Genomic DNA, 16,939 nt, shown 5'->3' on the forward strand with positions numbered 1-16,939 from the left:
CCACATGTGTCTCCTATACTCATAAATTCTGATATGACTCAATATTGCAAAGCTTTGGGCCGGCCCGGTGGCTCAGGAAGTTGGAGCTCCATGCTCCTAACTCCAAAGGCTGCCGGTTCGATTCCCACGTGGGCCAACCACAAGGTTGCCAGTTCAACTCCTCGATTCCCGCAGGGGATGGTGGGCTCCGTCCCCTGCAACTAAGATTGAACACGGCACCTTGAGCTGAGCTGCCGCTGAGCTCCCGGATGGCTCAGTTGTTTGGAGCGCATCCTTTCAACCACAAGGTTGCCAGTTCGACTCCCACAAGGGATGGTGGGCTGTGCCCCCTGCAACTAGCAACGGCAACTGGACCTGGAGCTGAGCTGCGCCCTCCACAACTAAGACTGAAAGGACAACTTGAAGCTGAATGGCACCCTCCACAACTAAGATTGAAAGGACAACAACTTGACTTGGAAAAAAGTCCTGGAAGTACACACTGTTCCCCAATGAAGTCCTGTTCCCCTTCCCCAATAAAATCTTAAAAAAAAAAAAAAAAAATATATATATATATATATATATATATATATATATATATATATGGCAAAGCTTTAATGAATTATGCCAAAGTAAATTTCCACCCGGTGAAGAAAGCTTTCCGTGAAGCTCCAACAGATGGTCAAACATTCCACAATTTAGTACCTGGAGAGTAGGTCTTCTGGAAATGACACCTAAGAAAGAATGCCCTTGAACCTCTTTGAAACGGACCATACCAGATCCTCCTCGCTACCCAGAAACAGACACAAGACGAACAATGGGATCAGCAGCAAAAGCAATTCTTCCATGGATCATAACCTATGCGTTTCACAATGAGACAAGAGCAATTTAACTCTGACGGTGACTTACGGGTGGCGCTAATACCAAGTTTCTAGTCAATCTCTTGCGTACAACGTGACAATCAAAAGGGGACAATTGTTAATCAAACAAGGAGGCCTTCAGACTGAGGTGACACTAATGCTTGGCACCTATGTAAGGAAACCAAAATCTAAGCCTGTAAACAGCCAACTAGGGTGGAAGCTATAGCCAGTCAATAATTTCCTTACTTTGCTTCTGTCTTTGTAAGTTTTTCCCCCAGCTTCCGTCAACGGAGTTCTCCTCACCACTTCTGGTTTGGCACTGTTTGATTCAAATCAATTTTTGCTCAAATAAATTCCTAAAAGTTTAATATGCCTCAGTTTATCTTTTAACACCACTAATAGCTTTGAATCACATGGTGGATTCTGTTACATCTATCACATCTATGTGTATTACACTATTTCCTTGCCCAGTGGTTGGGGGTTATGAGGACCTCTAACTCTAGTCCCCCATTAATTTAACTTCCCATTCTCCTTCTGCAACCCAACAGCACCTGAAGCTACCAGGATGGCAAGTCCTGCTAGGTATAGGGAACTAAACACTCAACCCTTCTAGATAGAAAATCTTCTGTTATAAAGTTACTTAAGCCTCTTAGTATAAAAGATCTTCTGTGTCTGGTTTACCAGTATCAATTAAGAAAGTTATAATCACTGACTTTCACTAGCCCAAATACATAACCAGAGATTTGCACACGCATTCATTCTCGTGTTCTGACACACAGAGATAATAAATTCTCAATGCACAAAAAGAATAGTGAAAAATACAGAAGAGCGATCCTTTTGAAAAAATCTTAACAACAATAGATCCCCTTCAATCCCTCCAGTTGAGTGGAGAGAAGTACCGTGTTTCCCCAAAAATAAGACCTAGCCAGACAATCAGCTCTAATGCGTGTTTTGGAGCAAAAATTAGTAAGACCTGGTCTTATTTTCAGGGAAACACAGTAGTTAAATCTGCAAACCAGTGAATCGCAAACTCCTACCAACATAGTAAGTGCTGCAAATAAGCAACTGGTGAATTGAGTCATTTCTTCTCTAGCACCTTGGAAGCTTCTAATACATGATGTATTATTATAATCAAGATCGATGACTATTCAGACTGCAATTTCCCTTCACAGGGAATTTGCCCCTTCCTTTCTCTCAACCCACCACGGTTCTCTCATGGGTCAGATTTGTATGATGGGACTCTAACCTGACAATAGATGATGATAACAGAAGTGGACTCTCACCTAAGGTCAGCCCATCACTCTCCCAGAACTGGAAGAAAGGTGTGCTGGTTGTATTCTACTGGTCACTAGAACTGAAAGAAGGAAAGTGTAGGGCTGCCATATTCTGCTATGGCCAGACAAGATCTCTGGTACTGGCTCACACAGCAGTCTCAAAAACTGCAACTGTCAAGCAGCCTCTTAAGGTTCTACAGGAGTTGTCCCTTCAAACAACCTCCCCTCCCCCAAGCGTACAAAGCAAAAGCACAGGAGTCACTATGAGAATGACCTCTCCCCAAATTCCTGACCTCCAGGACAGGAGATGGCAGCACCAGCCAGAAGTGACCAGCTCTGGTTATACAGACTCATGGAGTGGCCCTGAATGATAATGGACAAAGATAATGGAAATCCTCTCAGCAGACCAACAGCAGCCAAACATGTGGCTTCAGGTCGGCTGTTTCCTCTACTGCCAAGAAGTCAGCCAACAAACTAATCCCCGTGATTTTTCCTGGTGCTTTAATTTACTTGACTATCACTCTGACCATAGCAATATAGTCTGAAGCAAAGGCCACTTAGAATGTCCGAGATGTTTCTTCCCTTTTCATCTTTTCTAAATAGATTTTTCAGTCAATTGTCCCTCCAATATTATATGTTATGTGAAGGAAAAGGGGGCTATGTAACAAATCTGACAAGCTCAGTGACCAAAGTAACCTCACAGTGTGATCTGATCATAAATTCCTACCTGGTGGATAGTCATTCCCAGGCCTCTAACTTCCTTAGTGAAAGGTTTATCTTCATGTTAAGCAAGCTCTGTCCATTGTTCTTTCGAATCTAGGGTAATACACCTTTGAAATGCCAGAGTAATCCTCCTTTCCAAACCCCTCTGGTAATCATCCTCAAGGAAGCTCATAGACTTGTTGCCTATATACTATCACTATTTCCTACTGTGATTGTTAAATATAAACTACCCTGTACCCACCAATGTAAAAGAAATATATCTCTCTATTTTATATTTATCTAGTCATAGGGATTTCCCCTCCTTGCTCTCTCCACCTCCTTAACCTACTACCACCAATAGATTTCATTGTAAAAATAGTAAAAATACATTCCCTCCTTTCATTCCAAATGTATAAAAAGAACTGCAAAACTGCCATTCGCTGAAGCATTTTTGAGCTCTTGCTTCTGGGCATGTCTTCAGTTTGATTCTAATAAACTCTTATAAAATTTTCTATAGGTTTGGACGTTCTTACCTCAGCAGTCACATAAGAAGGGTGCTGGTTATTTATCATGCAATTTAGTCCATGGGTTACAGGAGGATAGCTGGGAGTGCCGCCTGGACCCAAAGGAAAATGAACAGTGCAGTGTAGTTCAGACTCTGAAGAGCACCAACTCTAAAGCTAGACACCTGAGGTTTAAAAATCCCACGTCTTCCAGACTCGAACTGCGTGATCTAGGCCAGATTATTTCATCTCTCTGTGCCTCAATTTCTTCATAGAATTGCTGTGAAAATTAAGTATGTCTGTGTAGCGCTTAGACCAGAGCCAGGCATGTATTGTAATAAGCACTATATTCTACTGGATATCTGCATTATCTTATCATCATCACCCTTCGCACTGGCAGGGGGCCGAAGGCGGCGGGAGTACAGTTCATCTTTAAATGTAGAAGACGCCACGGAGCAGCTAAGGCAACGACTGGAGTGGATAATTCTTCCAGCATCTCCACAGCCCGCACGCTCCCCTCCTCTGAAAACTCTCCCCATTAATCTATTGTTAGTTACCTAATGTGAACTGTGAGGGAGGGGGCCATCTTCTATCAAGTGCAGGGAGAAGTAATCACAACTGATTTACAGAAAGCGATGATGAAGCTGACCCACAAAACAAATCAGAAAAGGGAAAGAGGTGGAAGGCGGAGACACAGAGAGAAAAGCTTCTTTGATTTCCAACCACTTGGCCGTTTCTGGTTCCACTCCAACCAAAGCACTGACTGTTCTTTCTGCTCTATACCAGTAAATAAACTGTCTACTTTTTATTAAGCTTTGACCAATATGTAAAAAGTGTAATGCAAGACTTGGAAAAGTTCATCAACAAAAAATCTTAGAAAAGTTGTATCCTCGTACATCTGTTATTACACAAAAATTAAGACAATACTGCAGGTAAAAATAAATTTAACTTTAAACTTCAGTCTTCTCAACCCATCCCAAACCTAACACATGAATTTACACAGGTGAGGCTAAGGCCTGGTTGCTTCAAAAGCTCCACAGGTGTGAAAGCTCTGCAGCTGGGCTTCGGAGACACTAAAATCCTTATACGTACGTTAGCCTTACGAACACCTGTTTCCTACTATCGTGGTTCTCTGTATAAACTAGTAGAGGGCATTAATTCATTAATATACTTTTATCTTTACTGGGAATTAAAGAATTCTTGAAACAGCAGGAGGAAAAAATGACAGGCATTATACAAACTGTAACAATCTCCCTTTAGATCAGAATAATTCATGCATTCTTTTGCTGATGTCCACTGTACCAGCGAGGTCACCGGCCAACATCCTTCCCCGACCCCATCCCCTGCCAAAAAACAATAATAAACATACAAAACTGAATCTTTTACCGGACTCCTTTCCTTCTTATTCCAAAAAAGTAATCCTAACACCATTCGTTCATGTTAAGCAAAACGTTTACAGTGAATTTCAAGTTTATATTCATCTCTATTTTGACTTTGTTTTAAAAATCAGGGTTTCCGTCCTTAAATATTCCAGTTATGTCACCAGTAATTCAAGTGAGCCATAAAAAATAAATCTGGTCCCTTTATCACAGTTTTGTTTCGCTGAGGACTCTGAAGGTTATCAACCCGGGGGGTGGGTTGGGGGGGGAATATCCTTTATGTTCTACTTCCAGCACACCCCTTTTCAAACCTCTATTGTACAAAGGCATCAACAATAAAGTTGTGACCTTGTTCTAAGGCTAGGAGGAAAAATGTTTTTCCTCAACAGCAAGACGAGTTCACAAACTCACCTCATGACAACACGGACTTTGCGGATTTCTTACCATAGCCCTCAGAAAATATCAAGGTTGAAGGCCGATAACTGAAGGCAGGGTTCCCAAAAGACAACGCTTCTCTCCAACACGTTGAGGAAGCACTGGTGGGAGGGGCCTTTCTCGTGACCCATCTGACTAAACGGTAGCATCAGTCGTAGAGAAAAGAGAATTCCTAAACCCAACTTCACGTTTCAGAAAACAGTCTCCCACCGAGTGAGGAGCATGTGGACTTCTGAATAGCCAGAGACTCGGACACCCCTCGCGAAGGTGGAAAAGCAAATCCTGCTTCCACATCTGCCCTTAAAATAACGGGGAAGTCGCGTCCCCACGAGCCCCTGCCGAGGGCGGCCCCGGACCCCCGCGCCAGGTGTGCGGAGCCCAGGCCGGACCAAAGGGCCGCTAGCCCTGGGCCCCGGGCCCGCCAACCCCGACGCGGCCCCGGCGTCCTCCGCCGCCTCGTTCCCCTCCCCCTCCCGCCGCCTGCCCCGGCGCCCACTCACTCCGACGCGGGCCGGGACTCCGGGCTCCACAAACCCGTCCCCGCGTAGCAAGAAGGTGGCGGCCGGCGACGCTGCGGTTTCCCCGCCTTCCCTCCCCTCCCCCGCGGCCTCCGCTCTGCACTCCCGCGCCCCCGCTTACCCTCAACTCTTCGAAATCCGCCATTTTATACCAACCGCGGGCGCCGCCGCCGCTGCCGCCACAGCACCCCCTCCCGTTGCCGCCAACGACGCCGCCGCCGCCACCACGGCCACCGCCGCCGCCTCCAGCACCATCCTGCACTGGGCGCCGCTGAAGACGCCGCGGCCGCCGCCGCCGTCGCCGCCGCCGGGCCCGTCACGTGATAGGCACAGGAGCTCCGCCCCCGGCCGCGCGGCCCCGCCCACCAGGCGCCCCCACCCACCCGACCCGCCACTTTCCGCCGGCTTCTTCCGGCCGCGCTCCCCGCTTTCTGCGTGATCCTCTCGTTAGCTCCCGCCCTCTATCGTGCCCTGCCCGCCTCCCGCATGCCTTCTCGTGCCTAGCCCTGTCGCGGTCCTCTCTCAGCCCCGAGCGGTGACTTCCCTCCTCCGAGCGGCGGCCGGAGGCCGACCCCCTGAAGCGCCGTCGCAACTGCCGCGTTACCCGCGGGCTTGGAGGAGACCTGGCCCCGGGGAGTGGCTGAGAAGAGGTCGGGACTCGTGACAGGAACATTTCGGGAGAATTCTTACGGTGCCCTTTCACACGGTGGCTGTGGACAGAGGAAGCAGCTGCCAATGAAACCGTCCTCCAGCGTAGTTGTGTGGGAACGATCTAAGAATGGGTGCTGGATGAGCCATTGTTCCGATCTAATGATGCAGGATTGCTGCGGCCTCTTTGGATTGCTAATATCCTCAAAGTACTAACGGGGCTGATTCTGACTTTGAAGGGCAACTGAATGTCATGGCCAGCAGAGTTGAAAGGGTTGGGGGCAGGGGCGGCACTGGAAGAGAAGTGAAATAAGAGAGTTATCAGAAGGGCCATGATAAAAAGTCGAGGAGTCAGGGAAATCTGATAGCTAGGGAAGAATGAAATGGCAAGGGCAAGAGAAGATGGAAGGAAGCTTGATGGCACTTCTGACTTGCTGATAAAGGATGAGAGAAGATGCTGAGGAAAACTGATCAGAAAATTTGCTGGACCAAGTACAGGGTTCAGATTTCCTTGAAGAGGTGAATGGAACTCATCCACGAAAAGACTTTCAAACACTTAATAGAATTTCCACGGCCCCGTCTAATCTGGTTCCTACCTACTGCCTCCTCCCACTCCCCCTCGCTTCACCAACAATGCACTTCCGTCAGTTCCTCCATCAGACCCACTACCACGACTGATGAGACAGTGATTTATCAACCACCACCTTTTCAGACCTCTGAATGTTGATCCTCGGGCCCAGAATAACTTCCCACTCTTTCCCTCTTCCCCTCTTGGACTCCTGTTCACCCTTCAGGTCTCAGTTTAAGTATCACTTCTTCAGGAAGAACTTCCCTAAACCCACATGCCCCATTTCAATTCAAATCCCTCTCTACGACGACTCATAGGACCTGAACTTTTCCTCGTAATATTTCTCCCTGGTAAATATGTAATTATTTGTGTGATTATTACATAAATAGTGTTTTAAGTTTTTTACCTTAAAATTTGTTTAACCCACTAGACTAATGACTGATAAACGCCTGACAAATTATTCATTTGTTTAATGAAGAAATGAAGAACAGTATCTAGAGTAGGTTCTACACCGGGGTGTCCAAACTTTTTTCAACGTTTTTCACCAAGGACCATATGTGGTAAAATACACAAACAGCCGGGCCAGTCACTCGAGGTGAAGTACTTATTGCCTCACCTGGTTTATTTAAGTAAACTAAATATATTTTTGGAATTTGCTGTGGGCCAATTAACAATGGATTGCGGACCGCAGTTGACCCACGGGCCGCAGTTGGCCCACGGACTGCATTTTGACACCCCTGTTCTACACCATTAACTTTGTGGTCTTAGTTTGTCTTATTCTTGATCTTAGCTTAGTCTCCTTAGGCCTTGGTTTATACCTCAGTAGAGTTTAACATTATTCAACAGACATTAAATGAAGGTTACTGTGGACTGGAGTTTGGGGAACAGAAAGAAGAATAGAATACAATAAGCCTTTCCGCCAAGGATCTTACAACCCATAAGAGGGACCATCATGAATACAAAACTAAGAGAAGCAAGGCTGCACTGAAACTTGTTTGTAGTGTTCATTGTAGGGTTGGGTAGGTTTGACTGCATAGAGTATTAGGAGCTGGTCCAGACTGGTTTATGCCAATAACAACTGATGTCCTCCTGGATACCGTGATTAGATCAGAACTGTTCCTGTAAATCCAACTACAGGGCATTTCCAGGTTTGCCAATTAGGTCAAGTGTGGGCCCCTGCCCCCAAGGTAGGCCAATCAGGTAGGGCAATAAATATCTTAGATATTCAGTGATTAGAGCTGAGGAGACTCTCTAGAATGTGGAAAGCTGTAGCTATTTTGCTACGAGGGGCCAGCTTGAGGACCAACCCATGTCATTGGCAAGAATCACTAAAAAAAAATCAAAATTAGCTTTGACACCCACCTCACCTCTGTACTTGCCAGTGTTCTTGAGCCAATTCCTTTTTACTGTCTTGGATAGTTTGAAATGAGTTTTCTGTTAGTTGCAACCAAAAGAATTCTGAAACAGGATGCTACTTTGTCTCCCCAGGCCAGATTACTAATTTGGCATCTTTTCTAAACTATACTCCTTATATTCATTCAATATTCTTTTCAAGGGAAAGCTGAGTGGTAAAGTATAGAAAGAATGCCTCTCTCTTTACTGTCATGAGCAATTCAGCTCTGGCTCAAATTTGTAATATATCCTACTTATCAAAAACAAATCTGCACTTACTTGGATCTAACTTCCTTATAATGTGTTATAACAGTAGGCTCACCACCACTGTAGACCACATACCAAAGTACCACTCCAGCCACATACAGAATTGTTTCCCCAGAGGAATTCCATTAAATACTATTTTATTTACATTTTCAAGGATAAAATCTGTTTTATGGATTGAGATTCTAGGCAATTACCTGGTTGGGCTATCATCTTAATCTGGCTCCAATTAAAAATAAGTATTACAATGAAAGTGTCCTAAGATTATACTACATACTCATACAGTCAAAAGTCTCAGGATTGGCTTTTCCATTTATTAGGTGTGTAACTTTAGCAAAGTCTCAACCTATCTTTTCTAATCTATAAAACAGGAATGATTATCACTGATCTAAGGATGTTGGACGATTAAATGAGATAAGGTATATGAGTGCATTTTATAAACTTGATATATAATAAAAATATATATCAATATAAAATTGATATATAATAATTTTTTTGTATCTAAATAGGTGATAAACACACCAAAAAAAGTATTAAGAAGCACTCAGATACCCATATGGTATGTCCTAGTATCTTCAGAAAGGAGTATTCAACCTACTTGGACCATTCATGGAAAATTGAGTTTAGTCCCAAGAACCGGTCTTTTTAATTCTTTCCCTTTCTATCTCTGAACACATCAATTATCCCTGATCTCAACATCTTTCTTTTCCTTTCCACTCATTTCCTCTTCCTATAACCATGTTCAAGCCTCCTAGATAATTTCAGGTCACCTTTCTTCTTTTGCCAAACATACATCTATTTTAATCACATATATTCACTCGTTTACATTTTGCAAATAGTGTTTGGCTTCACCTTTACTGAAACTAATATCAAGGAAACTGAACAATTAATTTATCTTTTAATTTTACATCCCCAACTTTTTGTTCTGAATTGTTTTTAATCTGTAAAGAAAAATTAAAAGCATAATACAATGAACATCTGTATACACTCTAGCTAGATTCAACAATTGTTAATATTTGAACAATTTTTATTAAGGTATAATTTCTCATCATACAGTGAATTTCTCATATAGTGAAATCCTCATATCTTAAGTAAACTCTTCAATTAGTTTTGAAAAATGCTCATCAAGATACAGAACATTTCCATTACCCCAGAAAGTTCCCTCCTACTCCTTCCCAGTCAAACTTCCCACCAGAAACAACCAATGATCTGACTTCTAATACTACAGAGAAAATTGAAAAATGAAGGAACATTCTCTACTTATTATAAAATGCTATTATAACTTCAATGCCAAAACTAGGCAAAAATTAGTTTTCCTATCTAACTTATAAACAAATCTTACCCCAGGAATGCTGGCATAAATATTAAACAGCTAGATAATTTGATTCAACTCACCAATTGAGAACAATCAAAATATCTGAATTTAGAAAAACAAAAGCAAATACCTAATATAAAGAATTATCCAGCCCAAATCTTAGAAGGCAGTATTCTAGGTAGTTAAACCAAATATCTCTCCGGAAGGCATTTGACAATCTAAAGGTAAAATCTATAAACTGAGCTATGACTTTTGAAGGATTCCTGAGCAAGAGAGAAATAAATCTAAATCTAGTGCCACAGAAGATGGAAAGTCTAACATAAACACTCCCCATATTTAATACAAGACCCCATAAGGTAAAGATAAACCAGAAGTAAGTCAGCACTTCCAATCAGGTTTTACAGTAATCAAGAAACTTCAAGCCTTGAATACTAAATAAATAGGTCCTAGACTGGCATTCCGCCACAGTCACTGGGCAGAAACAAACAAAAATCCTCTCCAGATGAAGGCATCTTTACCTCAAACCTCAGATTATCCTACAGATAATTTTCCAAATAAAATGACTAGCAGAGTCAGAAATCAGAAAAAGACTGCAATAAAAGCATGCTTACACTTTTAAAATTTAAATTAAAAGTTTGAAAAAATCTAACAGGAATTCTAAAATTGAGAGGTTTAAAACCTCAATTGAGGCCGGACCGTTGGCTCAGGTGGTTGGAGCTCCATGCTCCTAACTCTGAAGGCTGCCGGTTCGATTCCCACATGGGCCAAGGGGCTCTCAACCACAAAGTCGCCAGTTCAACTCTTCGAGTCACACAAGGGATGGTGGGCTCCACCCCCTGCAACTAAGATTGAACATGGCACCTTGAGGTGACCTGCCTGCCGGATGGCTCGGTTGGAGCACAGGTTCTCAACCACAAGGTTGCCAGTTGGATTCCTCGAGTCCCACAAGGGATGGTGGGCTGCGCCCCCTGCAACTAACAACGGCAACTGGACCTGGAGCTGAGCTGCGCCCTCCACAACTGAGACTGAAAGGACAACAACTTGAAGCTGAACAGCACCCTCCACAGCTAAGATTGAAAGGACAACAACTTGACTTGGAAAAAAAGTCCTGGAAGTACACACTGTTCCCCAATAAAGTTCTGTTCCCCTTCCCCAATAAAATCTTTAAAAAAAAAAAAAAAAAGAGGAACTCAATTGATAAGTTTAGTATATTACACACAGTTTAAGCAAAAATTAACAACCAGAACACGCTAGAAGGCTAATTAGAATAACACAAAGACAACAAAAAAGATGGAAAATATATAAGAAAACATTCGAGACATAGATTTGAGAGATAAACGATAACCTTGAAAGGGTCTAACAAATGTTTAGCTGGAGTCCTCAAAGAACAGAAAAATCCAGAATGAGGCAGAAGTAATGTGTGAAGAGATAAAGTTTGAGATTTTCCAGACTAATGAAAAATACTGTAGGTAAAGGCTTAACAAAACCCTTTCGCATTCTGCATGAGAACTTGACCTTCAGCTAACTTTCTAGCTCTTTCCATACAACAACATGATAGAGGTTTACAATAAAAATCATCTCTGAGTAGTAGATTGGATCAAAAAACTAAACCCAACCATATGCTGTCTCCAACAGACACATCTCAGCTACAAGGACAAGCATAGACTCAAAGTGAAAGGGCGGAAATTGACACTCCAACCAAATGGTATCCAGAGAAAATCAGGTGTAGCCGTGCTGATATCAGATGAAACAGACTTCAGGGTGAAAAAGGTAACAAGAGACAAAGACGGACACTTCATAATGGTAAAGGGGACTATACAACAAGAAGACATAACAGTCATCAATAATTATGCCCCCAATCAGGGAGCACCGAAATATACCAAGCAATTACTAACAGAACTAAAGGGAGAAATTGACCAAAACACAATTATACTAGGGGACTTAAATACACCATTGACAGCTATGGATAGATCATCCAAACAGCAAATAAATAATGAAATAGCAGCCCTAAATGACACATTAGATGAAATGGACATAATTGACATATATAGAGCACTTCATCCTAAAACATCAGACTACACATTTTTTTCTAGTGCACATGGAACATTCTCAAGAATAGACCATATATTGGGACATAAAACTAACCTCAGCAAATTTAAGAAGATTGAAATCATACCAAGCATATTCTCTGATCACAAAGATTTGAAATTGGATATCAACTGCAAAAAGAAAGCAGGAAAAAACACAAATACATGGAGATTAAACAGCATACTTTTAAAGAACGACCGGGTCAAAGAAGAAATTAGAGGAGAGATCAAAAGATACATAGAAACAAACGACAATGAAAATGCATCCTACCAAAATGTTTGGGATACAGCGAAAGCAGTTTAAGAGGGAGATTTATATCATTACAGGCCTATCTCAAGAAACAAGACTAATCTCAAATAAATAACCTCATGTTACACCTTAAAGAACTAGAAAAAGAAGAACAAATGAAACCCAAGGTCAGCAGATGAAAGGAAATAATAAAAATCAGAGCAGAACTAAATGAAATAGAGAACAAAAAGACAATAGAAAAAATTAACGTGACAAAGAGCTAGTTCTTTGAAAAGATTAACAAAATTGACAAATCCTTGGTAAGACTCATTAAGATAAAAAGAGAGAAGACCCTAATTAACAAAATCAGAAATGAAAAAGAAGTTATCACGGACACCACAGAAATACAAAGGATCATCCAACAATACTTTGAAGGACTATGTGCCACCAAATTCACCTAGAAGAAATGGACAAGTTCTTAGAAACATATAGCCTTCCTAGGCTGAACCATGAAGAACTGGAAAATCTAAACAGACTGATCACCAGTAATGAAATAGAATCAGTCATCCAAAACCTTCCCAAAAGCAAAAGTCCGGGGCCAGATGGCTTCACTAGTGAATTCTACCAAACCTTCAAAGAGGATCTAATACCAATCCTGTTCAAACTCTTCCAAAAAATTGAAGAAGAGACAGTACTCCCTAACTCATTTTATGAGGCCAACATTACCCTGATACCAAAACCTGGTAAGGACAACACAAAAAAAGAAAACTACAGACCAATATCTCTGATGAATACAGATGCAAAAATCCTAAACAAAATCCTAGCAAATCAAATACAACAATGCATTAAAAAGATTATTCATCACGACCAAGTGGGGTTCATCCCCGGAGCACAAGGATAGTTCGACATCCGCAAATCCATCAATGTGATACATCCCATAAACAAAATAAAGGACAAAAATCATATGATTATATTAATTGATGCAGAAAAAGTATTTGACAAGATACAACATCCATTTATGATTAAAACACTTAATAAAATAGGTATAGAAGGGAAATACCTTAACATAATAAAGGCCATATATGACAAGCCCTCAGCTAATCTCATAATTAATGGTGAAAAACTGAAGCCCTTTGCTCTACGTTCAGGAACACGACAGAGCTCTCCCCTATCACCTCTGCTTTTCAACATAGTGTTGGAAGTCCTTGCCAGAGCAATCAGGCAAGAGAAAGAAATAAAAGGCATCCAAATTGGGAATGAAGAAGTTAAATTGTCACTCTTTGCAGATGACATGATGCTATATATAGAAAACCCTAAAGACTCCACCAAAAAGCTATTACAATCAACGAATACAGTAAACTTGTCTGCTACAAAATCAACGTACAAAAGTCCATTGCATTCCTATATACTAACAATGAAATCTCAGAAAAAGAAATACAAAAAACAATTCCTTTTGCAATTGCAGCAAAAAGAATAAAATACCTAGGAATAAACTTAACCAAGGATGCGAAAGAACTATATGCTGAAAACTACAAGACATTTTTAAAAGAAATTGAAGAAGACACAAAGAAATGGAAAGACATTCCGTGCTCATGGATTGGAAGAATCAACATAGTTAAAATGGCCATATTACCCACAGCAATATACAGATTTAATGCAATCCCCATCAAAATCCCAATGGCATTTTTAAAAGAAATAGAACAAAAAATCATCAGATTTGTTTGGAACCACAAAAGACCCCGAATAGCCAAAGCAATCTTAAGAAAAAAGAACAATACTGGAGGTATCACACTCCCTGACTTTAGCTTGTACTACAGGGCTACAATAATCAAAACAGCATGGTATTGGCAGAAAAACAGACACATAGACCAATGGAATAGAATTGAGAAGCCAGAAATAAAACCACATAAACATGGACAGATAATTTTTGACAAAGAAGCAAAAAACATACAATGGAGAAAAGACAGCCTCTTCAATAAATGGTGCTGGCAGAATTGGATAGCCACATGCAAAGGAATGAAACTGGACTGCAATCTGTCACCATGTACCAAAATTAATTCAAAATGGATCAAAGACTTAAGCATAAGACGTGAAACAATAAACTGCATAGAAGAAAACATAGGTACTAAATTAATGACCTTGGGTTCAAAGAGCATTTTATGAATTTGACTCCAAAGGCAATGGAAGTAAAAGCTAAAATAAATGAATGTGACTATATAAAACTTAAAAGCTTCTGCATAGCAAAAGCAACCATCAACAAAATAAAGAGGCAAGCAACTGAATGGGAGAAGATTTTTGCAAACAGTGCCTCCGATAAGGGGCTAATATCCAAAGTATACAAGGAACTCATGCAACTAAACAACAAAAAAACAAACAACCCAATTGAAAAATAATGGGCAGATGACCTGAATAGACATTTCTCCAAAGAGGACATACAAATGGCAAATAGACATATGAAAAAATGCTCAACATCACTAATCATCAGAGAAATGCAAATAAAAACCACAATGAGATATCACCTCACCCAGTCAGAATAGCTACCATCAACAAGACATATAGTAACAAGTGTTGGAGAGGCTGTGGAGAAAAAGGAACCCTCATACACTGTTGGTGGGAATGCAGACTGGTGCAACCGCTATGGACGGCAGTGTGGAGGTTCCTCAAAAAATTACGAATAGAATTACCATATGACCCAGCAATCCCTCTCCTGGATATCTACCCAAAAAATCAGAAAACATTTATCCATAAAGACACGTGTGCGCCAATGTTCATTGCAGCTTTATTTACGGTGGCCAAGACATGGAAACAACTAAAATGTCCTTCGATAGATGAATGGATAAAGAAGTTGTGGTATATATACACAATGGAATACTATTCGGCAGTAAGAAAAGATGAAATAGGACCATTTGTGACAACATGGATGGATCTTGAGAGTATGATGCTAAGCGAAGTAAGTCAGACAGAAAAAGCAGAGAACCATATGATTTCACTGATATGTGGTATATGAACTAAAAACAACAAAAGAACAAGGCAAACAAATGAGAAACAAAATCTCATAGACACAGACAATAGTTTAGTGGTTACTAGAAGGTAAGGGGGGTGGGGGGTGGGAGATGAGGGTAAGGGGGATCAAATATATGGTGATGGAAGGAGAACTGACTCTGGGTGGTGAACACACAATGGGATTTATAGATGATGTAATACAGAATTGTACACCTGAAATCTATGTAATTTTACTAACAATTGTCACCCCAATAAACTTTAAAAAAAAAAATCATCTCTGATTCGAAAATTGCCTTTAGAGGAGAAATTAAAATGAATTATAAATACCTGATGGGGGGATGCCATACTTGGTACTTTCCTGAGAGAGTTGAGTTTACCAGTGAAATATAGCAATTTTAAGCTTGTATGCATCAAATGACATGCCTCTGTATCATACAGAACTACAATGAGAAATAGTTGAAATCCACAAATATAGGGAAGCTTTTTACCACACCTATCTCAATCATTGATAAAAAAGGCAAACAAAAAAAATCATTAAAGCTATAGAACTTTGGAACTGCATAATTAATAGTCTTGACCCAGTGAATATAAATAATGTGCAGAAAATGTATTATTTCAAGTACACATTGAACATTCACAAAAACTGAACACATGCTGACAATAGAACAGGTCTCAATCATTTTTAAAATCATGATAAAATACACATAACAAAAGATACCATCTTATTCATTTTTAAGTGTATAGTTCTGTGTGGCATTAAGTATAATCCACACAGATTATTGTGTGGATTATACTTGTCGCACATCCATCATAACCTTTCATCCCCAGAACTCTTTTTATCTTGCAAAACTAAAACTCTACTCGTTAATCAGTAACTCCCTGTTCTCCCCTTCCCCCATCCCCTAGCAACCACCATTCTATTTTCTCTATGAATTTGACTAAGTACCTCATATAAGTGGAATTATATAGCACTTATCTTTCTGTGACTGGCTTATTTCCGTTAGCATAATATCGCCAAAGTGCACTCATGTTGTACCATGTGACAGAATTCTCTTCCTTTTTAAGGGCTGAATAATGTTCCATTGTATGTATATAGCATATTTTGTTATTCATTTATCTGTTGATGGACATTGAGATTGTGTTTTAATCAGTTTGGACTACAACAAAATACCAGACTGGGTGGTTAAACAACAAACATTTATTTCTCACAGTTCTGGAGGCTGCGAAGTCCAAGACCAAGGTGCCAGCAGATTTGGTGTCTGATGAGGGCCTTCTTCCTGATTTGCAGATGGCCACCTTCTTGTTATATCTTCACGTGGTGGGGGATGGGCCTCTGGTCTCTTTCTCTTATAAGGACATTAATCCCATGATGGGGCCTCTGCCCTCATAACCTCAGCTAAATCCAGTCACCTCCAAAGGCCTCACCGCCAAATACCATCACACTGCGGATTAGGGCTTCAACATACGGGTTTTAAGGGGACACATTCAGTCCATGGCATGTTGCTTCTACCTTTTAGCTATTGTGAATAATGCTGCTATGAACATGGGTGTACCAATATCTCTTTAAGACCTTGTTTTCAATTCTTTTAGGTAAATACCTGGAAGTGAAATTGCTGGATCATATGGTAATACTATTTTTAATTTTTTGAGGAACTGCCATACTGTTTTCCAAACTGACTCCACCATTTTACAGTCCTACCAGCAGTGCACAAGCGTTTCAATTTCTCCACATCCTCATCACGTGTTATTTCCTGGTTTTAATAGTAGCCATCCTAATAGGTGTTAG

The 16,939-nt window shown here is 40.9% G+C and overlaps 1 protein-coding gene across 4 annotated transcripts in view; it reads right to left on the reverse strand.

The window, feature by feature from the left end:
• PIAS2 (protein inhibitor of activated STAT 2) overlaps positions 1-5,959 on the reverse strand; it is a 75,594-nt gene extending 69,635 nt beyond the window's left edge. For 3 of the 4 annotated variants that reach the window (XM_033087139.1, XM_033087135.1, XM_033087136.1), the window contains exon 1: positions 5,769-5,947. In XM_033087139.1, coding sequence (XP_032943030.1) covers positions 5,769-5,792 — 24 coding nt within the window. In that variant the 5' untranslated portion in view covers positions 5,793-5,947. Of the gene's footprint in view, positions 1-5,768 lie in introns of all 4 variants that reach the window. The other variant, XM_033087140.1, reaches the window with a different exon arrangement.
• Positions 5,960-16,939: the final 10,980 nt, after the last annotated feature.

Source organism: Rhinolophus ferrumequinum, chromosome 19, assembly GCF_004115265.2.
Source record: "Rhinolophus ferrumequinum isolate MPI-CBG mRhiFer1 chromosome 19, mRhiFer1_v1.p, whole genome shotgun sequence".
NCBI classification, from domain to species: Eukaryota; Metazoa; Chordata; class Mammalia; order Chiroptera; family Rhinolophidae; genus Rhinolophus; species Rhinolophus ferrumequinum.